General features: G+C 36.1%; 1 protein-coding gene and 1 long non-coding RNA gene across 8 annotated transcripts in view; one reads left to right on the top strand and one right to left on the bottom strand.

Annotated features, from left to right (window-relative positions):
• Nucleotides 1-2059: 2059 nt before the first annotated feature.
• Nucleotides 2060-26081, top strand: part of NYAP2 (neuronal tyrosine-phosphorylated phosphoinositide-3-kinase adaptor 2) — a 335656-nt gene continuing 311634 nt past the window's right edge. For 3 of the 7 annotated variants that reach the window (XM_058437901.1, XM_032754218.2, XM_058437898.1), the window contains exons 1-2: nt 4448-5030; nt 12847-13084. In XM_058437901.1, coding sequence (XP_058293884.1) covers nt 12864-13084 — 221 coding nt within the window. In that variant the 5' untranslated portion in view covers nt 4448-5030; nt 12847-12863. Of the gene's footprint in view, nt 2257-3696; nt 4243-4447; nt 5031-12846; nt 13085-20573; nt 20899-21396; nt 22425-26081 lie in introns of those variants that run through there. The other 4 variants (XM_032754219.2, XM_032754214.2, XM_058437905.1 and 1 more) reach the window with 4 other exon arrangements.
• On the bottom strand, nt 9600-16331 carry LOC131383311 (uncharacterized). Its single transcript, XR_009213270.1, has 3 exons — nt 16086-16331; nt 11396-11564; nt 9600-9753 (listed from the first exon to the last, which is right to left on the bottom strand). It is a non-coding gene; the product is annotated as an uncharacterized LOC131383311 (long non-coding RNA).

The raw sequence follows: 26081 nt of genomic DNA, 5'->3' as shown, positions 1-26081 counted from the left end.
GATGAGATATGTAGTCATGCATTCATTCAATAAATCCCTACCACTGGCTAGACACAATCAATATGCTGGGGCCATGGGAACAGAAAGGAAGGGCTCCACTCTTAAGGACTCTTAGGCAAAAACATTTGAACAATGAAATAGTAATATTTGGTAGAGTATGAAATATTCATGACTTTATTTTTAATTATACTGGATATTTCATAATACAGAGAGCAAGCATCCAGTTTGAATGTGGTAAATTAGGACAAACTATGAGAGTGAAACATATTTGACTTTTGAAAAGTATAGATAATGTTCATTCAAAGAAGAGAGATGGTTGGTTGGAGTGGGGGTGTCTGATTCACTAGAATATATGGATCCTTGTTTACCTTTTTATCATTTTTAGTATAGTGATGAATACATTGATAGTATTCTGAAATCTTTACTGGAATATATCTGTTGGACAAAACAATGGAGGGATGTTTGGATCTATTCCCAAGTCTCTTGCTAGGGGACTATTTCATTTATTGCCAGTTTTCCCCCTTGGCACTATAAATGTAGTTTTGTGTGTGTATTATTAGACCATAAATCTTTTACTTTTTCTTTCTATTTTAGCTACTGAGTATGTTGGATCTTGGAGCACCCATATCACCATCTGCTGCCCCATGACCCCTAAGTCATGTGTGTGACTTCTGTCGACATCTACATTGTTATAGGCAAAAATCACGAGGAGCATATGGTTTTCATTCTACCAAGACTTTCATTTCACGCTGTTACCAGAAGGGTTAGAAATACTGACTGGATGGGAAGGAGATTAGCTTTTTCCTTAGTGGAATAATTTCATTTTAACAGAGGGGTCACCTCCCTAAGCTAAATGTGAAAAGAATAATAGAAGGAGTACAGATCATGGAAAAAATACTAGAAAGGCTTTGTAATAAATTTTGATATGACTTCAGAGAGTACATCTTCACTTCATGTATTTGAGTAAACCCTTTAAAATTTAGGTAACTAAATTATTCTATTTAAATCCTCACTTTTCTCATTGACATCACTTTTATACAATGAGCACTTTCCACCATCTGGCTGATGTATAGAATAAGAAGCATTTTCAGGGAGCTGACTCTTCTGGTCTATCCAAGTTCACTGAAGGGACCTATTTAACCCCCAAAGCATCAAACTCTATTAATGTAGTGTAACCAAAAGAGCTATACTCTACCCTGACTAAAGAACTTTAAAGGAAATATCAAGTCATCAGGTATCTCAATGACTTGTTTCTTATTGACATCAATAAGATGTCTATTCTATTCAATAGAATAGAAATAGAATAGAAATATCCATGTATTTTATAAAGATGCACAAGAAGTAAATCAATGCATGAGTATAATTTGAGCTTTTTAAATATCTCTATACTTTTATTCCCGATATGAGGATTTTTAACTTAAAATTTGTCCAACACACTTTTCTGTAGAGGTGAGTTCTGCATTTGGCTCTAAGATGACTTGCAAGAGTAAAGATACTTTGCTGTTTCATTCAGTGAGACCTAAAGTAATTCTGGGGTCCTTCTCAGCACGATCCTCAAAGGTTTTATAAACTCCTATACACTAATATGTCTCCAGAGAATATATTGCCCTGTCAGTGACATTGACACCTAGAATGAGGAAAGTATGGGATTGAGAAATGGGGTTGGTAAAATGTGATGATTCTCAAGCCCTATCCTGTAATATAAAGAGAAAAAGAAAGAAAAAGAAAAGAAAGGCAGGGAGGCAGGAAAGTAGGAAGGAAGGAAGGAAGGAAGGAAGCAAGCAAGCAAGCAAAGAAGGGAAGGAGGAAGGAAGGAAGGGAGGAAGGGAGGGAAGGAGGAAGCAAGGAAGGAAGGAAAGAAAGAATAAACAAAACAAAGAAGGAAGGAGGGGAGGGAGGAAGGAAGTAAGGAGGAGAGGGAGGAAGGAAGGAAGGAAATGAAGAAAAAGATATATTTTCCTAAAGTTGAATATATGAAACTTAAAAGACCATCTATTGTTATAAATATGCTTTCTCTATTCTTCTAATATAAAGATTCATTTTACTTTTTGAATTTTGTAGTAAGGAAATGGCAGATTCTTCATTTTTTATGCTTGGCAACTGTATGTCAGCCTCTCCTCACTTTGTTTGGATTATTCTGGTGCATGAAATCAAGGGGACTGAGAACCACTGTACTGGCCAAAGATGAGGAGACCTGCAATCAGCCCAGGGACCTCGGGTCTTAATCCTAATGAGGCAATAAACGTGAGCTTGGAAGTAAGTCAGTTTACTTATCTTGGTAGTATTTTTGTCATACATAGAAATGGGCTTTACACTAGAGCTTATTCAAGCTCTCTATAGTTCAAAATATAGACCCCCAGACTGGCAAAATTATGGTAAAGTATTTCCATTTTCTAAAATGCCTGTCAATAATTTTTTTTTGTAAAGAATTTTTTTCCACCTTTGGTAGTGTGCTGAAAGACAACATCTATGAGAACACTTCACTACCAAAAATAATGGCACATTAATAAACCTCTTGATCACAGTGTGGTGGCTGTTACTAGTTTATAAGTGGTGCTTGAGGCACTTTTCAGCAATGTGCTAAGTATTTAGAACGTTCATAAGACAGAGAGAGAGAGGGAAAGGGAGAGCATTGGGATGGGGGGAAGAGAATATGAGAGAGGTGTGGTCTCTTCTCTTCCCCATTTGTGTTTCTCCTCCTTCTTTTCTTTTCATCTATCTAATCTTGCAGAATCCTTCTTAAAATTAAACAGATGTCCTGTTCCAACCAAAAGCTAGATACACAAAGACCAAGAAATAAATGATGAGCTTCAGGAATGCACTTCAGAACATGTGAAATAGAAAAGCTTTATAGTAATGTAACGTGTTGATTTTATTTTTCCCCAGGTACTTATAAGTTAAATAAATATAATTTAAGAAAATTATAGCACAGTCCCAGGTGACATTTAAGAATCAGAAAGGTGAATTTAAGTTTATTTTTGTGGTCTGTCAATGCATTAAAAACTAAATTCAGAAAACTATTTTCTAAGACATTGGTTATGAATATAGATGTTAAAAAACACTCTTGGGAAAATCTACCTGCAAGTGAAGGTCATTTACAATGAGTTACTGAAAAAGAATGTGAGGGGAAAAATCTACAGGTCACTATCAAATAATAAGCACATCCCCTCCCATCAAAATTGCTTTTAAGCTCATATCCATCAGAAACATATTATATATTATTCCTTTTATCATAGTGCAAAGTTAATAGATTAAAACATGTACATTTTAGTTTTTACTGAGGAGGAGCAAGTATGAGAAAAACTTTGAGCTTAATAAATACAAATACACACAAACACACTCACATATATAAGTTGTGGTATATAATGTGATATATATGTATATATTCAGTAGAGTATTAAGAACAGAATGAGGAGAGTCTTTGGGAAATATCAGAAATAGAATGACTTTAATTTTAACAATGAGTCTGTAGGAATCAATAACATACATGTCATAGTTATTTTGCATCTTATTTTAGTTAAAAAAATATGCAGTCTGAATGAGACCTTTGTTCCACACACGTGTGCGCTGTGCATGTTCTTTCTAAGTGGGCTAGTTTTGTTCTCATGCCATGGGAGCAGGTGGCATGAAGCTGTTTTGATGAGGTTAAAAGGCTCCTCCCCTCTCTCCCCAAGCAGCAGCCTGAAGTACGTCAGCAGTAATTGTGTGCATGGCTCGGCTGTGCAGGGAGGGTGGAGGCAAAATTGATATCAAATAAGGGTATCAAACTGAGATCTAGATGTTCCATTTAAGTTGTTGCTCATTTTCATTAGCCACGCCAGGGGTGAAATGCTTATAACTTAACCATTCTCTGTAGTAAGAACATTTGTTTTCAATGGATTTATATTTTTCCTCACCATAAAGACTGAATTAGTGCTATAGTGAATATAAATGAAGGGTGTTTCTTTACCCTCTTTTCCTTTTATTATTTACTAATCAGACTTCAGCTCAGTTAGATAAAAGAGAGAGGTTCTGTTGCCTAGATGTGAGGCCTTTAATGAGGATGGGAGCCCCCAGGGAGCCGAAATCCAAAGTAGAACGATGCCGCTTTCCGGTTTCTTGCAATTTCTTCAGTTGCTTCTCCCTTTTCCAATGGGCCTAGTGAGCAGGAACTATCCAAGGTGCTAGAACGCTGGCAGCCTTGCCGTTCAATGCAGACGGATTGCAGAAACAGAGAAGAAAGATTACTGCTTATTTCAGAAGGTAGGTTCTTTGTTTCAGAATCCCTGATTAATCAGCAGCAGCTTCAACAGACTAAGGCAGCTGGAGAGGAGAAAGAGAAGCAGGAAGGGAGGGAGTCAGGGGCAGGGAGGGAGGGAGGGAGTGGAGGGAGAGAGAATGAGAGAGAGAGAGCTGGTTGTCACGGGGGAGGGACTATGCCACAAGCTGGGCTGCTCCAAACCTTCTGTATGTAAGTGGCAATGAGAAAGAGCATCATTTTGGCTGAAAGGAGACATTTAGAAAGGATGTTTCTGATTTTTTGTTTTCATTTATTTTTGTCTTCGCAGAATATAATCAAATGAGGTACATTAGCCAGCTTGCTGATTGCTTCTGGTCCTGTAATCATCTGTGTAGCAAAGTGGGTAAAATCATTCAATTTCTTCCCTGCTGGACCTGGAAGGAGAGGGGCTGTGTGTTCATCCCCACCCATTAGCTATGCCCTCTTTTCTCCGAATGTCGATTTAAGGAAGCAAGCACCTGTCTTCCGCCACTGCATCTTCCTAGCAAACTTTAAAGGCCATTTTATCTGATAGGAAGGACATCGAGAATGCTCTGACCTAGGGATGAAGAATCTGGGAGTCGACACTTTCCCCATCCAGACACAATGCACTTTAATTGAAGAAACACTGAGCTGAACTACAAGTCTATTTCTTATGGTGCTGGATTACTCCTACAGAACTGCCCTGAGATCAACCGTGAGAGAGGGCTCTGACAGACACAAGTCACCTTCTGGTTATTGCACTTAGCTCTCCCTGGGGACTTAAATTTTGGTATGTATCTCATTTTTCAGATTCTCTAAGCATGCTAATTGAATCCAGCACTAAGTAGATCAAGCAATTTGGTGATAAAATGGAATGGATTTTAGTTAGGGATACTTAATGCTGAAGTTTGCATGCCTTATTAGGTGGAGCAGAAATAAAGCCACAGTGAAGGCATCCAGGGCTTTAGTGAGCCTGAGGCTATTTTTACTCCCTTACCCACTTAGTTACATTACCATGGAAATGGTTAAACTAGATTTTCATTAGTAAAATAAGCCATGTTGAATTATTAAAAGCATTGAAAATGTTTTCCAGGGTATTAATTGGCATTCAAGTTGTGCATGCTAGCTATTTATCCGCTATTCCATACCATAAATATTTTACAACAGTCTCTTAGCACATTTGTGTCAGCAGTGAGAGCCCAATTTTACATTCTCAGGAAAAAAAGACACAGTACCCCCCAAAATTCAAAACTACCAGACAAACTGCAAAGCCGACACTGCTTCTTTCTGACTGATTAGACATAAACCTCTTTGAGAAACATTTTTTAATACTATTCAATGTCAGAAAGATTTTATTAGTCTCATCACAATAAATATTTTCTGTAAAACTTTAGGTGGACTTGTTTTACTTGGGACATGTTCTTATTTTGTTGGGGTGTCTCCATCCTAATTTTTCCAACTACTCAGCAATATTTTAAATACAAGCCATGTGGGTATTTCTTATCTGGAAAAACTATTACATAAAATAATATTTTTCACTATCATTGGGAAATACTAAAGTTGTTTTGGTATCATAGAATTGGATTTTTTTCTAAATATAGCCAAAAAATAATGAAATTCAAATGCAAAGCTTACATGATGTAGTTTTAGTCATTTTAACATCTAAGCATTTATAACCAAGTAGTGTGGAATAACAAATATAGAGAAAGAGTGAAAATTAACTCTCTTCCTAATTCTTTACATTTTAGACAATGTTTCCATTTATTTTATATATTGTCAAGCACTAATTACACAAATTAATGAGGCTATGTGGTCCACAAATGCAGAAATTATTTTGTTTTCCTATGGAAAGTGCAACATACATGAGCCAACTCAGCAAAGAAAGGGACTATGTGAAGGACATAGACAGTTTAGAGAATTAGTGGAAACAGACCAGAAATATTGCAACTGCACAAGGGACAGTGTAGAAGCCTGAGGACTTGAAGCATCTGTCAAGTTTAGAAAGAGAAGTGTAAAAATCCTAGACACAAGAAGGTTGGTTATTGTTTAAAAAAATAAATATAGACTCCCAATTCAATTAGATGGTTCCCACTGTAGCTCCAGTCAGCAATTTATTAGACTGACTACATCTACTTTGCAAATAATGCCTTGTAAGCATCTGGAATCATTTGGCCCAAGCCTCCAAAAAGTATCTCAGCCACTGGCATTTTGCATGAGTCTCTAATATTAATGGAAATGTACAATCTCTTTACACCACAGACAAACAGCACCATGACAACCTGGAAGATGAGGGGGAGATACCAATTCATGATGCTACTGCATTAACACGATTTATGCCTATCTTACTCATTTTGGGAAGAGAGATAGTGGAGAAAAACTCACTGCAAAGTAATCTGCTTTCTGAGAAAAAAGCAATCAGTGTCTTTGTAGTCACTTTAGCAAGCTTTCTTGGTTGTAACTTCAACATTTCCCATTTTGGGCAGAACAGCTGCATTTTGATGACACTGAGAATGAGAAAATGAGTGTGACCATTTGTGGGGTAGAGAGTAGGATTTCAAGCATAATCAAAGTGAAATTATAGGAGTAATGCTTGACAAATTATAAGATTTTATCAGAAAAAAAAATTTGATATGGTTTACATGTGTTATGGGTTATAACCAGGCTAGTCTGATGATTTGGTCCTATGTGAAGGCAGCAAATTTTAAATATTAATTTGCATATGTATTTTACATATGTATCAGAAGCCTGATTATTTAAATACTTACATTTTCATACACAATATGTTTTCAAATTGGTTTGAGTACATGCAAAAGTTGTAAAAGATCTTTTTCTCCTGCTGAACAAAAACAACAAAAAATAGTCAAAATTGCCTTGGGAAACTTTTATTGGATCAATACTACTAGAAAAAAAGTAGGATTCTCTACGTCAAAGAAGATGCAATGATTGGAGTAGGAAGGAAACTCAAATTTTAATAACTCAAATTCTAATAACTTCCTCACAGCATTGAGACAGGTGTGGTTTAAAGAGCTCAGAAATATATAAAGGTGGAGACCGGAAAACTTTCCCCTCTGCAAATAAAATAAAAACACAAATGTGAAGTACAATAAAAGTAAAATATTTAGGTTTCCATCAGGACATTTGTTCCATTCTACGTGTTGTGTTCTTCAGGCTGGTCACAAGTAACATTATAATAATCGCACAAAATAAACTATCTTATTATAGCTATAAGATTATCTTGTAGGATTAACTGTGGCCTAAAATTAAGGAAGCTTCTCATAGAGCTTCAGGTATTAGGATTAGGAAGCCATTCTCTCCCAAAACAGAGCCTTTTCTCCCTCCACCAGTTAGTATATGTGGCAAATAACCAAATGAACAGAGTTGTCACAACTTTATATCTTGGAAAATAAAAGTTTCAGATGGAGAATAGCTACATAACAGAAATTCCAGATAAATACCTTAATAAAAGATAAAAGGACCTGTGCCTATGAAGGCTACTGGACTAACTTACTCAGATGATACTAGTACCTATAAAGCTCTGCTTTTGGTAAATGGAGATAAATTGCCCATTGGAAGGCTCTGCCTGACAAATCAGTGTACATGTCCATTCTAGCCAGTCCTTATAGAACTGCAGTGGTTGATATCACAATGTATGAAATTACACTCATGAAGAAATTTGCTCTGAAGCAAAGAGAAAAGAAATGCTTAACCATGTATGAGAAGGAAGATGGCATGCCTAATATTTATCTGACTCTTTGTACACCCTTGATTCAACAATATCTTGGAATTAATCAAAAGCCTTCTATACCTTGGGGAACTCAATCTGGATATTAGTTGGTGCCACATTAAATACCCTCTGGTAGATGGAGACCACACACAATTGATACCTTAATTTACAATGGGAATAGCCCACATAAATCTATAATCTTAGTTTGATTCTTTTGCATACACATCTTTCTCAAAAATGCTGCTTTTTTTAAGCTTCGGAACTAAGGGTCACATAGTGTCTTAGCTTCTTGACTTCTCTGGATGGAAGCAGTAGCAGGAAACTATAGAAAAAGAAAAAACGAGTTATTTTTTAAATATTTTAATGTTTCTATGAATTCTATTTTGACATAGCAGACTTAGCTTATGCTCCACATGTGTATATAATGGGTAGTTTTATTTCAGTGGAAACAATTGTAAAGAAATGGAATGTTACTTTCAGCTCTAGGTTCAGCATTGGTAAAGTATAATGATGGCCTTGCACAAAAGAAAATAAGAAAATGGTTAACTCAATAAACAGTTAAATGCTTAGTATTTAACTTATGGTAAGAATTAAACCAGTTTAATTTGGTGCAATTTAGCTGGCTGGAGTGAAATTTCAAATTTTGGGAAGTGTCACAGTATTATTCAAAGTGATCTTTGTGAAGGGTGTGGTCAACATGATGTAAATAACAAAGTGAAAGAATAAAATAAAGCTGAACAATTAACCATACAGCTGTGTGAAAGCCAACATCTTTAACTTATATTAGAATGGCGATGATTCTAGATACAGTAATCTAAAAACTTAAACAAAAAGAGCCTTTTGTGAATGCAGAATACCACAGTGGAGGAAAGGCAGAGAGGGAGGATGTGAAGGTATCTGTAGATTGTACAGGAAATCCGATCTCGGTCATTTTAGGTGCTTTCCCTGGAGGGTCCCTGACACAAATTTTAAATGTTGGCCACAAATTTCAAGGAATGCACACACAGTGTTGCACTACTTGTATCAACATTGTGCATTGCAAAGAGAACACATCTGTCTTCTGAATGAAGACCATGGATGCTCGTTTTCAACCAATACTCAGGGAGCAGGGAAGGGGCTAAAATATCTAATTTGTTTTGAGCAAAAATGGCAACAGACTCAAAGAACTCAATTAAAGGGGATGAGCTCAATTAAAAGGGATGCCTGTAGAAAAGCCAGAGTTCCACCTTAGTCTCACCCACTCTGTTGTCCCAAATACCCCATGCACCAGTTAATGGTCCAGTAAGCCAGTTTCCCTTATTTACTGAGACAGAGCTAAAGATGCTACCTGGAGGAGAGGGGCCATTTGCTCTTAACAAATAGAGTCTTCTAGGATGCTGACATAGGATTAGATGTTCAAGGCAAGTCTTTATAAAATTCTTGCATATATAATTGTCATTTAAGGGCCAGACATAAACTTGACTTAATATCTAACTGTCAAAATGCAGCCAAGTTTTTGGTGGTTTATAACATATCTTATTCAGTATCTATCTTAGGTGTAAATATAAATTTCTGAAAAACAAAGCGATTTATGGTTGTACTTGCCTGTGGGTTCTCACTGCTTTGAACTGGTAGCAGTTGTAATGAGGTAGACAATAAACATAAGGTTCTCTTTTCTCTAGTTAGGTCATGAATCTATTTACTCATAGTTCAGTTGCCTGAGAAACACTTTTAGCTTGGACGGGTGGAGATCTAGGGTTTGAGAGATGAGATGAGCTTCGTGGTCCATATGTCCCAGTTTCTTTATTTTCTAGATGTGGACAATGGGGGACAATGGTTATGTGGAGCTGTCCATATAGATTTGATTGGGGGGATAATGTATGAACTCCTAACCTGGCCTGTATTTACACATTTACATATGCATGTTTAAGGAAGTTGCACTACAATAAACATTGTACTCACCTTTGTTTCAAAGTAAAATTACATTTATCAAGGAGTTATATTATTATTAAATATAATTCTAGCCACTTTTAAGAATTGGGAAACTAACAGTAATGTTAGTGACTATTAATTATAGTTAAATTTATGGAATACTTTTATGCATTTCTGACTTAATACTCACAACATGAGTCTATTCCAACCACTATTTTTTTTAATGTGGAAATTGAAGTTTAAAAACAGTAATTAACTTGTACGAAGTCTTAGAGCTAGAGGTGCCTTCACTGGGGTTTCTAGGCCATTCTGCCAGCCTCCATATCCATGCCCTTCAGGACAGCCTCACTGCCTCCTCAATATTACAAACTATTATACTTTTTACATGTGGACAAGTAAACAAAGAGGTGTGATGTTTAGACAATGATAGGGCCTGTGACCATTTTTGGAGACTAAACATGATTGTTGAAAAATGTTTCTTGTTCACCCTTAAAAATAGTGAAAATAAAACATGTATGACCAGCTAGTGAAGTCCACCTAAATCAACACTAGTCACAAGTATTGCAATTATTTATTTATTTTGCTACAACACTGCCATGAAGACATCTAGAGGGTCACAATTCTGCCTTCATTAGGGCTTTTCATAACACATGCTCAACAAATAACTTGAAAAAATGAATGGTCATGGAATTTAATACTTTTCCAGAATTGGGTGGCAGGAGCATGTGTACAAACATTTATTCAATTTTTATTACTTTGAAGTTTTACTAGATGTTATTGTTCATTTTCATCTCAAAAAATTTGATCTTCTTTTTTTTTTTTTAAAAATGCATCTTTCTATAGTGTAAATACTTTATAATATTATTAGTTAATAATTTCTCGGAACAAAAATAATTTAAATTCCAGCCAATTTGAAAGACCACTTAGGAAGGTAATTAACTTTCAGAGGTAAACAAATAACCTTATTGATATTTGGAATATATAAACTGCATAGGAATCTCTGGTGTCATTTTGGTTGGAGGAAAACTTAAGGAAAAAAAATAAAACCTCTGGGTAATAATGCCTTATTCAATTGGGAAATATACAGTTTTGCTAGAGGGCAAAGAAGGAGTGATCGTCTTCCAGCCGGAGGCACTATCTCTAGAATTCTTGTAATAATGACTCGGCTTGCTTAACTTGAGTAGAATTAATTGTCGTGAAGTTATGCTGATCTTTTTTATCCAGGCACTCCTAGTGCTAAAGTCCTTGGTAGAAGTGAATTCCTGACAATGGCAATGCTTTAGCTCTCTGATAATCATTTTCTTGTATTTTTCCCCAAATTGCAATCATTTGTAGCATTAATTTACTATTCTTAGTGTCCATCGTGTAAGCATCTAATCTGATGGACTGATAGTAAAATACAATTCAATTACACCAGATAGTTGGAATTAAAAGGCCATTTCATTTGCTAACCCATTACAGCTTAACATAAAACAAAACATACAAAAACTTAACATAAAAATCAAGAGTCAACAAACAACCTTATCTAGACTCCAGTTTCAATAATTTCTTAGATAGGAGAGAAAAATCCTTAAATTCAGGAAGGGTTCCAAATCAAATATGGATTGACTGGCAGCTGAAATGCTAATGAAGTCTGATGAGAAGTAAAATTTCCATAGTTATTATCCAGGTTTTAGAACATGATTATATCTGTGAAAAAATCAGAATGATAATTATTTGTAATTGAAAAAGTGAAAGTCTGGGAGTTTTACATCAAATAGTTGGGCTGATATTTTAAAAATATCTTTCTAAGTCTTGTAAAGAAAGCAAAACATGCAAGGGACTTGATAACTTTTGAATGGAGAATTTTTTTCCCCTTGTTAATTGACTCTGCTTTTGGTTTTTTAATCTGACTCAATTATACCAGTTTCTTATATCACAATTAATATGCAATTAGGACAGTACGGCTTCCTTCCATCCATCTGTCCATCTACCCATCTAGCCACACATATCCATTTGACATTACTATTGCTGCCAGTTCATACTGTTTAATGATAATATTAGCTAATAGTATTATACACTTACTATTGTTGAACTCTATTCTAAATTATTTCCAGTCTTCATCTCTCTTAATCTTCACATCAGCAGGAGGTAGGAGTTATTACTAGCATCATTTTACAGTTGAGAGTAAAATATACTAGTTGAAATTCCTATGCTTTTTTGTTTTGTTTTGATTTAATTTTGGTTTCTCAGTAATCCCTTCTGAGGCTCAAGTTTTGAAAACTTCATGTAACCATGAGACAACAGTTGTCAATGCTTGAATTACCACACTGGTCAGGACTAATATGGTCCTAGTGATCTATGATACGTTAGTTGTAGTATGAAGGCATTATGGAGGAACATTATAGAAAGAAATGAAGAGTTAAAAAGGATTCTTTTCTAGACAAGTTATATTAGAAATGTGTTTTTCTTTTACTACTACTATATTGTGCATACATAGTTCAGATTCATACATTTTAATTTCAAAAACTAAGGAAAGCACATATATGTACAAAAGTTCTTTCCAAATAATTACATCATTTTACTTGAAATTGAACAGAAAAGTCTTTATGGCAATCAGAAATACACGAAGCTTGGATCTTATATACCTTCTTTGTGTGAAAACACATTTTAAAAAACAAAATTATTATTGTAGTTATGCAAACCAAATGTTTAACTTTGCATACAGTATTTACACCTTCCCATCATCTTTTAGTTCAAAAGGTTTGGCCTTTGTCCTGCTAGTGTTGCTGCTTTGAGAGAAGGTTTGCTACTCAGGTAGCACTTATTTGATATTTACTTCAAATATTCTGATTGTAATTATTCTAGTGAGATATTTTCTCCAATCGGATTTGGCCATAATCATTGGAATTTTGAGTTGTTAGGGATAATAAACAGCACCTTGCTTTTTTCCCCACCCTGGATAAAAGTAAAATGTGTTCTCACCCTGCAGGCAGTGTTCCTCTTTACATGATATCCTCCAAGATGATGAGTTCTAATCCTGAGGAAGACCCTTTGGACACATTTCTCCAGTACATTGAGGATATGGGGATGAAGGCCTATGATGGCTTGGTTATTCAGAATGCATCAGATATTGCTCGAGAGAATGATCGTTTGAGAAATGAAACTAACCTGGCCTATTTGAAAGAGAAGAATGAAAAACGCCGAAGACAAGAAGAAGCAATAAAGCGGTAAATATAAATAAAATTGTTTCGAGTTTTGTGCACGTGAGAAAGTCCGTGAGGGCTGCTAAAGTTGTGATGTTGTCACTTGGTCAGAAAAGGTCTTCCAGAGTCAGTTAGACTTGGTGAGAGCATATGAAAGTGACCCCTCAACTATAACAAAAACACTACCCACCCTGCCAACAGCATCCTTAGTTAACAAAAGTTATTTCCTTGTGTGTGTGCATATGCAGCTACAGACAGGATGGGGAAAAATTCAGTTTCCTCTGAACAAAAGCTCATACTCAATAACCTCCTGGCAAAGATGCAAGGGAACACACAAACCCTTTAATAGCCCAAGATTGATGAAAATCCCTACCTTTAATGGCCTTTGGTTATAGTTCTTACCTTTAAATGGAGCTCATCTTCTTTCTAGATTATGCCCAAGACACATCAATAATTATACTTATGTGAGCCTCTGAAGGCAGGTAGAATCCTCAGGGTGTGCTCTCCCTATGCAGACTTTTATGGCTGTTGAATTTCTTGTTTGGTTCCAAGTGCCACAAGTTTGTTCAAACAGAATTACTTTTATGATGCAAAACCTACCAGCTACTAGCTGATGAGCCCCAGATGGTGGCCTTCCAAATTGAGGTTAAATTTCCTAGAGCGCCGACACCAAAAGAAGAATGTATATCTTTTGATTTTTTAAAAAGAATGTTACAATATTTTCAGTTTGCATGTGTGTGTCTTCTGGTAGTACAGGGAGACACCTGTGTCAGATGGAGTCCTGTTTCTTCAAATAAAGTTCATTTACTAAGTGCAAAATCCAGAATATAGGGACTTAATCCGTATCAATTAACTTGATAACTGAATAATAATATAATATGATAGATATTTTGATGGTTCATTGGGAGATTTTTCATCTAATCTGGCATTAATACTTTTGCTTATCATCTCTGAACGCTATGATATTTAAAAAACCAAAATGTTCTCTTAAAATGAATTATTCATGCTTATAAAGAAGCTACGTAAGATCACACTACTCCAATAATTTAATTAAAAATAACTTTATGGAGAGAGAGAGATTATTTGAAAGCAAAAAACTAGAAATAGAAAGGAATGGTGTACAAGATTGTTTTAAAAGAGAACACTTTTTTCTCTGGACTATTAAAATGAAAATATATTATCGGGTATAGAAATGGCATAATTGATCAACATTTTCACAATTGCATGTATTTATATTTAAAGTCAATTTGTTGTTGAGGACTGTTATTTTGATTTCTAACCAATTTTGACTGGTATCATGATTCTTTTCGAGAGTGTATAAATGCCTTCTTAGGACATTTTTTTTTCTGTGAAGTATTTTTGATGGACATTTTTTTGTGTGTGAGTATTTAGTTTTATGAGTCTGAGTTTTCTAAAATTCAGAATACAACGGATGGCCCACATGTTTTTGAAAGTAACTTCAAAACTCTAAAGTCTGAAGTTTGTAATCTTGGCATTAAAACTCAATAATAAATCCTTTTCTATAAGCATACAAATAAAATTATTTTCTGGATCATCCATTAGCTTTTACAGAACACCCAAAGTGTGCTTATCACTCTTCTACTAGCTTCTGTATTTCATTAACGAGCTTCAGTAAGTTTCTATTTAAAGATTCATAGTTGTTAAGACAACAAAAATGGCTAATTTTTAGGTGCTTAACTGTCAAGTGTTCAAAAAGGGGCATAACCTCAGAGGACTAAAGTCCAAGGGACTTAGGAACAGAAATTTAGGTAGACAGAGACACAGCAAAACCCTGTCATTACATAATAAGTGAGGTCTAAGTAATCCATTTATGTGAACTTTGATTCCTGCTAGTCTGATAAAGCAGTATTTTTCAGAACTATGTTAATAGCATAAAAGTAAAGATAACTCAGATCACACATTGAACTGAAGAAGTCCCACATGATCTAGAGACATTCACTTCTACTCTCCCCAAAAGCAGAAGATAAAATTTTAGTCCTACTTGAGAATAGAGCAAAAGACAGAAGTACATCATTTTGTTGTGTCCTAACTGTTGACAGATAACGTTGGTTTGCATTGGGATGATAGCAGTAAAGGTGGTGTAAAATAATCAAATTATGGGCACCATTTGAATTTTCTGATTGATGAGATGCAGTAGTTGAGCACGAGAAAAGAATTAATTAGAGGTGGCCCTCAGGTTTGTTCTGTTGTTGTTTTCTACTTTCTTTTGTTTCTGCCTAAGCTAGCAGAATGATGTTTCCATTTAACGCAATGGCAAAGACTAAAAGGGGAGCAAGTTTAGGGTAACTGATGGGGGGACAGGAGCTCAGCTTTGGTATGACGATTTTATGAAGCCTTTTAAATGTCCAAGTGGAGGTGATGGAAAGGCAGTTGAGTAAAGAATCTGGAGCTATGGTACAATTCCAAGCCGAAGGTACAAATGTGAGAGCTGTAGTCTATAGATTTCACCATCACGAGCCGAGGACTTAAATTTAAATAGAGATGATGAAAGAACCCAGGATTGCCCCCTGGAGGCACCTGATTGCTCATATGATAGGAACAGTGGAAGAATTCAGTAAGAACGGTTAGTGAGAGGGGAGAACCACAAAGGAGTATGATGCCTTAGAGTGAAATGTCAAAGGCTGATATATCATATATGTTGAAGCCCGAGAACTGACCATTGCTTTTTACCACATTTGTGTTATTAATAAGAACAATTTCATTGACGGGCTGGGAACAAAACTCAATGGGATTATGTTCACAACAGAATGAAAATAAAGGATATGAAGCAGAATATAAATAATTATTTACAAATAATATATTTATATTTATAAATAAATAATTTATAAATAATATTATATTATACTATAATAATATTATATTATCATTTATATATCATTTATCACTGCAACCTCTGCCTCCCAGGTTCAAGCGATTCTCCTGCCTCAGTCCCTCAGCTGGGACTACAAGCATGCACCACCATGCCCAGCTAATTTTTGTATTTTTAGTAGAGATGAAGTTTTACCATGTTGGCCAAGATGGTCTCGATCTCTTGACCTCATGATCCGCCTGCCTCAGCCTCCCAAAGTGCTGGGATTACAGGCGTGAGCCACTGCGTCTGGCTTTTTTTCTTTTTTTAATAAAAATTTTGTTCCTGTAAGAAGGGAGAAAAATCAGCATATTTAAAATGTGGTTGTGAATGATTACTGCAGAAAGAGAAATATTGATGACTTAGAGAAAGGGAAAAATTACTGTTAGAGTGTCCTTGAGTAGGTAGGAAGGGAGGCGTCTAGGACATTTTAGATGGAGCACAGACTGCTCAGCCCTGGTAAGAGGACAGATGCCACATTATGTGGATGAATATATAATGAATGAATGAAAGACTAAAAACTGGCATGAAAAGTCCCCAAACCTGGTTCTCTAAAGTCAATACATAGATTTAAATCAGGAGCCAAATTATGGAGGTAAAATTTGTGAAAAACCATCAGAGCAGCAGAGAACAGTAGAAAAAGAAACAGAAAGGTGGAATTAAAGAACAGTCCCTTCTCCCTGTTTCTCCAAAAGTTTCAGTACAGTTAAAGCTGCCAAGTGGAGAAGAGCTGGAGGCTTGGGTCTAGGATAAGCTCTAGTCGGAAAATAGTGGGCTGGGAAAGTAAACCAAGATGGAAGCCTGTTCCATGCCTGCGCTGCGGAGGCACAGAGGAATCACTCCCATCAGGACACACTCAGACCTCACCTCAAAGACAGTCACAGGTAGAGACTCAGATGGCAGCAGGAACCCTGACCAGGTGCACACATGGGAGACAGTCATTTGTGGGCCATGCCTCAAACCTGGTGAGGTCAATCATATCTCAAACACTATTTTATTACCGTCCTCACAGTCAGCACGTGCACTAGGATTTGAAAAATGTAGTATGTGTCTTACTATCTAGAACCTTCCTTTCTTTCATACTCTCCCTCCCCCAACATATTTTTCTAGAATTTTAATTTAAAATATAAATATCTTTGGAGGGGGCAGAATACTAGCAAAGCTTTCTAGTTTTCGAGATTTCTCAAGTGTCTTTCTTTTCCCAAATCAGGACCCATGTACAGTGTGAGGACAGAGACAGTATCTGGATAGGTAAGGGAGGAAGCTGGAGAGAGAAAAGTGAAACAGGCCAAAAATAAATAAATAAATAAACAAATAAAAAATAGGACAGGAAGAGGAGGCTAAAGTCTTAAACCTCCTTATGATAGACCAGCGTCTGTCCTGCTGGCCTATTGTTTACAGTTAGAGCTGTGGAATCTCAAGTGATCTAGTCTCAGTACTTACGATAACGTCCAAATTCAATTTTATTTGATTCATATGGTGACTGGATATCTTGGAGTTCTGACAATTTAAAAATAATAACAGTCTTTTATTATTTCCTCAGACTACAATTTTGGAATTGCTACCATGTTCTTAATAAAAAAATGTGTTTTTAATATTTTGAGAAAGTCCATAGCAAGATCCTAGTCACAGTGGCATTTTGGGATCCCAGGGATGGTGAAAGATACAGAGGACCAACATCTAAACCTAACACATGTTTTAATATTTTTAGCATGCAATTTACATTGGGTAGAGACAATTCAATGAGGCATTAATAAACATAGCCTAATTACTTAAAATTATGTAACATATCTGCTGGATGCTTTTAAAAAATGTACTGCTCTTTAGTGTATAGAATATACATGCTGGAAATCTAAAGATGGGGCATGTTTGACCTTGAAAAGGCATTGATGATAATTCTCTCTGAAATATGCCAGTTGCAATTTCAGAAACGTGCAGACTGCCAAGGATTGCTTAAAAAATGGAAATAGGATTTCATATGATTGACCTTCTGGATCACATATGCGCTGAAATGCCTTTTGTGCTGAAGCTGGGAAGCTTAAAACACTGAGCTCTCAGAAAAAGAATATCCTCATCACTTTCTCAGTGTTCTAAGTCACTTAGGCTTTCTGAGCCCAATTCCTTATTTTAAAACTATCTTGAGCACCTTGTCACTATTAACTTTCTCATACCTTCACTTCCATTTCTCAAATGGGATTTTACTCAAAAGTCTGGCTGGGTGAAAAAATATCAAATAAATAAAAAGTGATGCTCTTAGTGTTTTTCTTAACAGCTTCAAATAACATTTGGTGAGAAAGAGAGAAAAAGACTTAAAGGAAACAAGTTAATGGAGAATGAAAAAATATTTTAGTAGCTCATCTTTTCTGCTATTTTAAATCCTAATGGTTTTGTGCAGGCACTGTTAAATGAGATTTACTTTTTTATGAAAAACCTATAAGAAAATAAACACACAAAACCTATAGCTTCACAGAAATGAGTTCTCTTGAGATGGGTTGCAAAGTCCCAGTTTATCATGTGAGTGAGAGAAAAGGTAAGAAACAGGAAGGATAGTCGTGTATTGAACCATTGACACACTCAGGAACCAGCCAATGAGAAGAAGGCAAGTGACCGACGAGAACAGAGTCCAGCCACAAACATCCCTTAAGGCGGTACCTGGGTGTATCTGTGAACACCTTCCTTGGAGTTGACTATTTACAGGCCACCAAGTTTAGGCCATCAAGTGACGATATTCACTGAGAAGGACAGGCAATCCAGAGATCATCTGGTATGCTAAATGCACAAAAAGTCCCTTCAAACAAAGTTTTCTTTCTTAAATCTGCAACTGGTCCCTGCACTGTCTCATTTTGCTATTAGCTATAGTATTTTAAAAACAATATAGGAAACATCCTTTAAATTGAAAGCAACAAGAAAATCTGTTCCCAGTACATGTCTTTCTGAGCATCATATCTACCATAGGTAAGGGTAGGATTTTTTTTTTTTTTCTAATCAAACAAATGCTACATTAGTTAAATTTTCCAAAACATTGTGAATCTGGAAGACAGCTCTCGACTTTAACAAAGTGGTTCTGACACAAAGGACTACTTAGGCTGATTAGGAATGTCTCTGTTCCCTGTGGATGCCCTCAAGGGATCTATATGAGGTTACATTTCCTCTTTAAAAGTGACAGAAATGGAATTAGATTACTTACAGCTCCTTTAAAAAAATACATGCAATTGCATATTACTATATATACTTGAAAGCTATCTATATTTGAAATATTCAGTATTTCTGTTACTCAAAAAGAACCACTAAAGTCCATCCTTTGGACCATGAAGAAAAATAAAACAAAAATAAAAATAAAGAAAATATTTGTTTTTCCTTTACTAATACATTGCTGCCCAAAAAGCAAATGGCTATGATATCCAAGTTTTGAATTGGTTAATATTTTAAATGACTACTTTACCGAAAGACATAATTACACAGAGAGCTCTTATTAGAGAACTGTTAACAGTTACATAAATCCTCTTTAGATAGTAATGACTTGTGGGATCATACCCATGATTTGTGGCAGTAGACTTTGTAGAAATAGCATCTATTGAAGTGCATTTTTGTGAATGATATACCCACTCATTGCACCATGAATAGCTATTTTGATCACGAATAGCTAATATTATTAGATTTGTTTTAATTGGAAGCATGTAGAAAAATGAGATACCCTATTTCTACATGAAAAGGAGTGTTCAAGCCCCATTGCACAGGTGAAGTGAACATGGTTAAACAAAGGTTTGGAAACACACTGTCAACTTTAAGAAATACTCTACCAGCTTGCCTAAGAGTATTTGGGAATACTCTACAGGTAGCACAGAAATACTGTATAACTAACCTATGCTTTGAGCAACATAAAAAAAAAGTCCTCAGCCATCCTCCTATCTAGAATTAAACTCAAATCTGCAGCATGTCAAGTTCTTGCTGGAATGAATCAGCTGATCTGATCTGATGTGAATTTCTGACCTAATTTTGCTGTAGGACTTAGTGCTCAGGCAGAGAAAACAAGGTTAATGTGTTGATAACGGGTGAGATTAAACAGCAGCCAGTATCTTAATAACCCTGTCTAATTTCAGCTTCCTCTTGTGTTTGTGATTAATTTGAATCACTTTTCTATTAATCATTTCAGGGAACCACAAGCTACTTTGCTTGTTTTTTTGTAAAAATCATGCATCCAGATTTTCTTCCTCGAAGCTAAACAAGATATTCATATATGGGAGTAATTTTGGTTAAAAAATCAAATGCATGCGCAAGTTTTTTATTCCTCAAACCATACGATTAGACCAGAAAAATTCTTTATTGAGCCAGAAGTTTAATCTGCAAGGCTGATTCTAAATGAATTAACTTATGATAGGTGCTCTATATATTTTTTTTCAATGCTTTGGGGAAAGTTAATCTAAGGAGTCCCCTTAAACAAGTCAAAATGGCATCTGTCCTGCTGACCTATTGTTTTCAGTTAGAGACATCAAGGTTCCCAAGATGCTTAATACAAACTTCAGAATTTATAAATTTACAATTTACATTATACTTATATTAGGAATAGAGACAATCTTGGGTTTTTCATCTAGTCACCTGCCAGGACAGATTAGAGACAACATTTTAAAAAGTTCCTTTAAAGGTGCCTGTTAGGGTAAGCCTCCTTCAGTCTTCTCACGTACCTTTCAAGAGCTATTTATAATTTTGGTTGTTTTGACTTTAATTATATCCTAGACCTAGCACTTATTTTACATTTTAAGAAGCTCAGTATCTGTTCTATATCTGAAATAAATAGACAGATGTTGGCAAGAGGAGGGGCCTTTCAGAACAGAGCCCCATGTGAGCTACTCAGTCAGCATGAGAATTAAGCTCTTCTGACAGAGGAAATTGCAGTGAAGAGTGGACCTTCCAAACATCGAACACCATGGCAAATTGAATGATTAAACAGAAGCCCATTGGAGAATTTAAGGTAATCTTTCTTTGAAAAGTAATGTTAAATATGGAGAGATTGTTATAGACTGACTGTCAATAGTTTCCCGTTGAGGGCTATTTTTTATATTCTTCAAGCTATTGGAGGATATCTTTAACTAAAGATGGCCTTTGTAATATGTTTCCAAAAAACCCATAAGAAAAAGAAATTATTACGGAGTAAGGCTATGAGTCAGGGGACTTTTTGAACTACTAAAAATGCAATGTCTCCTAGAGAATGTGTCTAATATAACAAATGAAACTGCTAGAATAGAGCCAGAGCATGCTAATAAAATTGCTCCAAGGCTTCTAACTTTGAGGTAGCCTAAAGAAAATGTCTTCGTTATACATGTATGGGTTACCTTAAAATTAATTTTAATCATGAATTGATAAAAGGAAAATCAAGTCCCCCCTCAAAATGAATCTCTGCTTGAAACATATGCCTCTAGTTAAAAGTTATTCTCGATAATGCTCATATTTGGAAATACACAATGGAATATTCATGTCCATACTGGGATGTGAATATAGCCAGCCTGCTAGGAAGCAGAAAAAAAGACCACTTAGAAAAGAAAAGAAAAAGAAAAGCAATTTCAATAAGATGTACAAGGAAGATGTTTTAAAAGATAAAAAAGACAAGTATTTAAAATCTATTATTTTAATTAGTAAATTGCATTTTCGTCTCTGATTTGGGGCTAAGTATACCACTCAGCGTATCCTGATGTTTGAATAAAAAATGAAGTGGTTCAGCAAAGAATGAAGAGGGCCGTTACCAAGGAGACTTCTTAATTTTCTATTAGGTTGATATTTATACGTATTGCATAGCTATTTTGTTTCCATATTAAATTTTTCATTAAGCATATATTGGGCATCTATTGTATGTCAGTCATTGCTCTAGGTGCTTGGGATAAGATGGTGAACAGAATACCAAAACATGCTTGTCCTCATCGGAGTTACAATCTGGTAGGGGGTTGGGAGGTGGAGAAGGCAGACAAAAAGGAAACAAGTAAAGATAGAGTAAGTGCAAATGTAACAAATTCTGCGGGAAAAAAACAAAAAAAACTAAACTAGAGAGTTGGGGGTCAGGAGCATGGGGAGAGTGCAATTTAAAATAAGCTCAGGGAAAGACTCACTGAGGATGTGACATTTGAGTAAAGACCTGGAGTGATAAGTGAGGAGAGAAGCCATGCAGATCTCAGGAGAAACAGATTTCTAAGGAAGAAGGAATGTGGAGAGAAAAGGTCATAATGGGGAACATTCCTAGCACATAGAAGGTCCCTGAAGGACATCACTGTGGCTCGAACAGGGCAGAACAGGTGAGGTGGAGGTTAGAAGATCAGGCCAGAGGCAACGGAGTCCAATCTTGTGAGGACATGGAGGTTACTGTCAGGAAGCTGGCTTAGCTCAGGATGAAATTGGGATGAGATGGGTCTCAGTAAGGGCAGGGCAGGGAGACCAGTCAGGAGGCTGTAAAAGCAATAGAGATGAGGGAAGATGGTGGCTGGGACCAGAGCAGCAGCCCTGGAGGAGGTGAGATGTGCTGGAATCGTAGTTACACTCTGAAGGTAGAATTGGCAGAATTTGGTGACAGATTGGATGGGAGGTGTGAAAGCAAGCAAAAAGGATGCTGTTTCCATGAACTGAGATGGGGAGGATGGCAACAGAATCAGGTTTGGTGAGAAAAGTTTTAGACATAGTATGTTTGAGATGTGTATTAGGATTTCAATGATTTGTTGATATTTGTAAGAATTTCATGTTTCATTTTTGATAATTTGTAGGTATGAGGTTAAAAATTTTACATAAATGTTAATACTTTTATAAAACTTTTTATATACATTTAGAAAAGTCAAAAATTTTATAAACTTTATACAAATTTATAAAACTCTAAAAATTATATACATATACACATTTAAGTTTCAGGAAAGTTTTTGTTATTGTATGTGTGTAATAACATCACACATGAGATCTATTCTCCTAACAAATTTTTAAGTGTATAACACAGTATTGTTAACTACAGGTACACATCTCTAGAACTTATTCATCTTGCGAAACTGAAACTTTACACTCATTAAATAGCAAATGGAGGGCAAGTGCCCAGATTAACCAGAACAAATGAACCATTGCCCAGAGGTCTCTGCCTTTTGCGCAGTTAGTGAAATCATGCAGTCGGCGATACTGATTCTAAGAGCTATATGATCCACACACTCGGCTGCTTTCCAGTTTAGGGCAGAGATGACAGTCACAAATCCTGTAATCTAAGAAGGAAGATAAAAGGCAGATGTAGGCCTACAGAATGCTTGACATTTTCAAAAAGGAAAGATGCTCCGATAATGGGAAGATTCAGTTATTAGCATTGGTAATGTTCACTTAAGACATTTTTGCAATGATGGAGACATAATTAGTTGATGCACATTGGGGGTGTTTTCTGTTCTTGGGTATTTCAATAAACCTGTAGGTTATTACCTCATTGTAAGAATGAAACTTGGAGTAATGCTGTGCATGTGAGTGAAACGGAACATAGTAGTGGGAAAATCCTTGTGCCCTAATACAAGATGGAATCAGTTTCTTTCACTTGCTAGCTTTAGTGAGATTCATAATGAGTCCCTTAACTCTTAAAGTTGTCTATTCGTTTTGAATTGGAAATAGCAATCTTCATTTTGTTGAGATGTTAAAAGAAAGAAAAGATACAACACATGGCACAACTAGTGGGGTAGTCAACATACTATAGAATTGGTTGCTGCTATTATTGTATTTGTATTAATATTATTATTACCGTTATTATTTTTACTGTCACCATTTTTACCTTCATCTTTATCACTTAATGTGGCTATCTTAATAACATCATATGGCACCACGTCTACAAAGATTCCACTTCCATGTAGAGTAGAAAGCAATACAGGGGAAGATTGTTTGCTTTGGGCATTTGCAAATGACACATGTACCCAGCCCCCAACTGTGAATGTTCTACTTTATCATTTTGTTTTATCTTATCAATGTACACATATTTTGTTCTTTCTCCTAAAATAGTTAAAATTACATGAGGATAATTTTGGCATATGAATAGATTCAAAAGGATGCAATAATTGGTAGGTTTAGTCTTAATTATTAAACTGGCTTCCAAGAGCAGAGAAGCTGTCTCTTGTGCATAGTAGGTTATTAAACATTTGTCAAATCAGATTGTATTGAACCCACTCAGTGCATTGATGATGGCTTCTCCAAGGGAATAGTAAATAAGCTGGCATAGCATGTGATATTTTAAGTGCAATTTGCTAATGAATTTCCAGATATTTTCAGGGAATTACCCTGAAAGTTTTCTTTCTGGGCACATGAGCTGCTATATTTTTACTCTATTAATAGAAATGTTTTGGTGAAACTGCCACACAATTAGGCTAAAGTTAAAGAGGGAAAGAAGTAATGAATTATGAAGATAAAATGCCTACTTTATGTCTACAAGAACTAAAACCTAAAATAATTTTTAAAATTTTTTTATAGTTTGATTTCTTTTCTGAAGAGCAATGTATATTCAGCATCACAGGTAAATGCTACTGAGAGGTTTCAGCTTCATATGGGTTTGAGGATGCGAGGGGAAGCTGGCCCAACAATAACTGACAGCTGCTTTTAGCACAGGGAAAGAGGAGTTCTTTTTTCTTTTTCTTTTGTTTTGTTTTTGTTTTTGTTTTTTAGACAGGGTCTCACTCTGCCACCCAGGCTGAGTGCAGTGACATGATCTCACCTCACTGCAACCTCTACCTCCCAAGCTCAAGTGATCCTCCCACCTCAGCCTCTGGAGTAGCTCGGACTACACATTTGTGCCACCATACCCGGCTGATTTTTGTATTTCTTTTTTCTTTCTTTTTTTTTTTTTTTATTATACTTTAGGTTTTAGGGTACATGTGCACAATGTGCAGGTTTGTTACATATGTATCCATGTGCCATGTTGATTTCCTGCACCCATTAGCTCGTCATTTAGCATTAGGTATATCTCCTAATGCTGTCCCCGCCCCCCCCACCCCCCACCCCACAACAGTACCCGGAATGTGATGTTCCCCTTCCTGTGTCCATGAGTTCTCATTGTTCAATTCCCACCTATGAGTGAGAACATGCGGTGTTTGGTTTTTTGTCCTTGCGATAGTTTACTGAGAACGATGTTTTCCAGTTTCATCCATGTCCCTACAAAGGACACGAACTCATCATTTTTTATGGCTGCATAGTATTCCATGGTGTATATGTGCCACATTTTCTTAATCCAGTCTATTGTTGTTGGACATTTGGGTTGGTTCCAACTCTTTGCTATTGTGAATAGTGCCGCAATAAACATACGTGTGCATGTGTCTTTATAGCAGCATGATTTATACTCCTTTGGGTATATACCCATCTTTTTTCATATAGTACTTGATACAGTCATTGCAACTCTGACATATCCAACTCTTTTACAGAGAGAATCAGAATGCCATGGATAAATTGGAGCTATTAGGATTTTTTCTACAGGGATTCTTATTTTATTTATTTACTTTTTAAAATTTTTTGAGACAGGATCTCCCTCTTTTGCCCAGGCTGGAGTGCAGTGGCTCAATCATGGCTCACTGCAGCCTCAACCTCCCAGGCTCAAGTGGTCTTCCCACCTCAGCCTCCCAAGTAGCTAGGACACCACAGTCACGCACCACTGTGCCCAGCTAATGGTAGAGATGGGATCTCACTATGTTGCCCAGGCTGGCCCTGAAGTCCTGGGCTCAAGCAATCCCCCCTCCCCAGGCTTCCAAGTGCTTAGGAGACAGGCACGAGCCACCACACCTAGTGAGAAGGCTTCTTAACCACCTAGGATGCTTGTTACTAGATTGTCACATATAATTTTAAAAATTATTTAGATGCCTGTTAGTATATACTATTTAAATAGTGTTTGTTTTTGAGATGAGTGACAAAATAGGATTGAAAATCATTTGTCAAGCAAATTTTTTCTAGGTTATTTTTAGGAGAACATTATTCTTTCAGCAACTGGTATTTTATTTTACTTAGGGGACAGATGACATTTTGTGATTTACAAAAAATAAACAGTAATGGGGAAATTTAAAAAGAAAGATAATGGGGAAATATCTATTGATCAGAGCACATGAAGACTCTTCTCTCAGGAGTAGAGAAGTCACTTCCTCTTTTATCCTCCTACTATACCGGGTTGGAAATTACACAGGA

The sequence above is a fragment of the Hylobates moloch genome, unplaced genomic scaffold, assembly GCF_009828535.3.
Source record: "Hylobates moloch isolate HMO894 unplaced genomic scaffold, HMol_V3 SCAFFOLD_1, whole genome shotgun sequence".
Lineage (NCBI taxonomy): Eukaryota > Metazoa > Chordata > Mammalia > Primates > Hylobatidae > Hylobates > Hylobates moloch.
The sequence above is the reverse complement of the archived record's forward strand: the minus strand, read 5'-3'. Positions and strand labels throughout refer to the sequence as shown.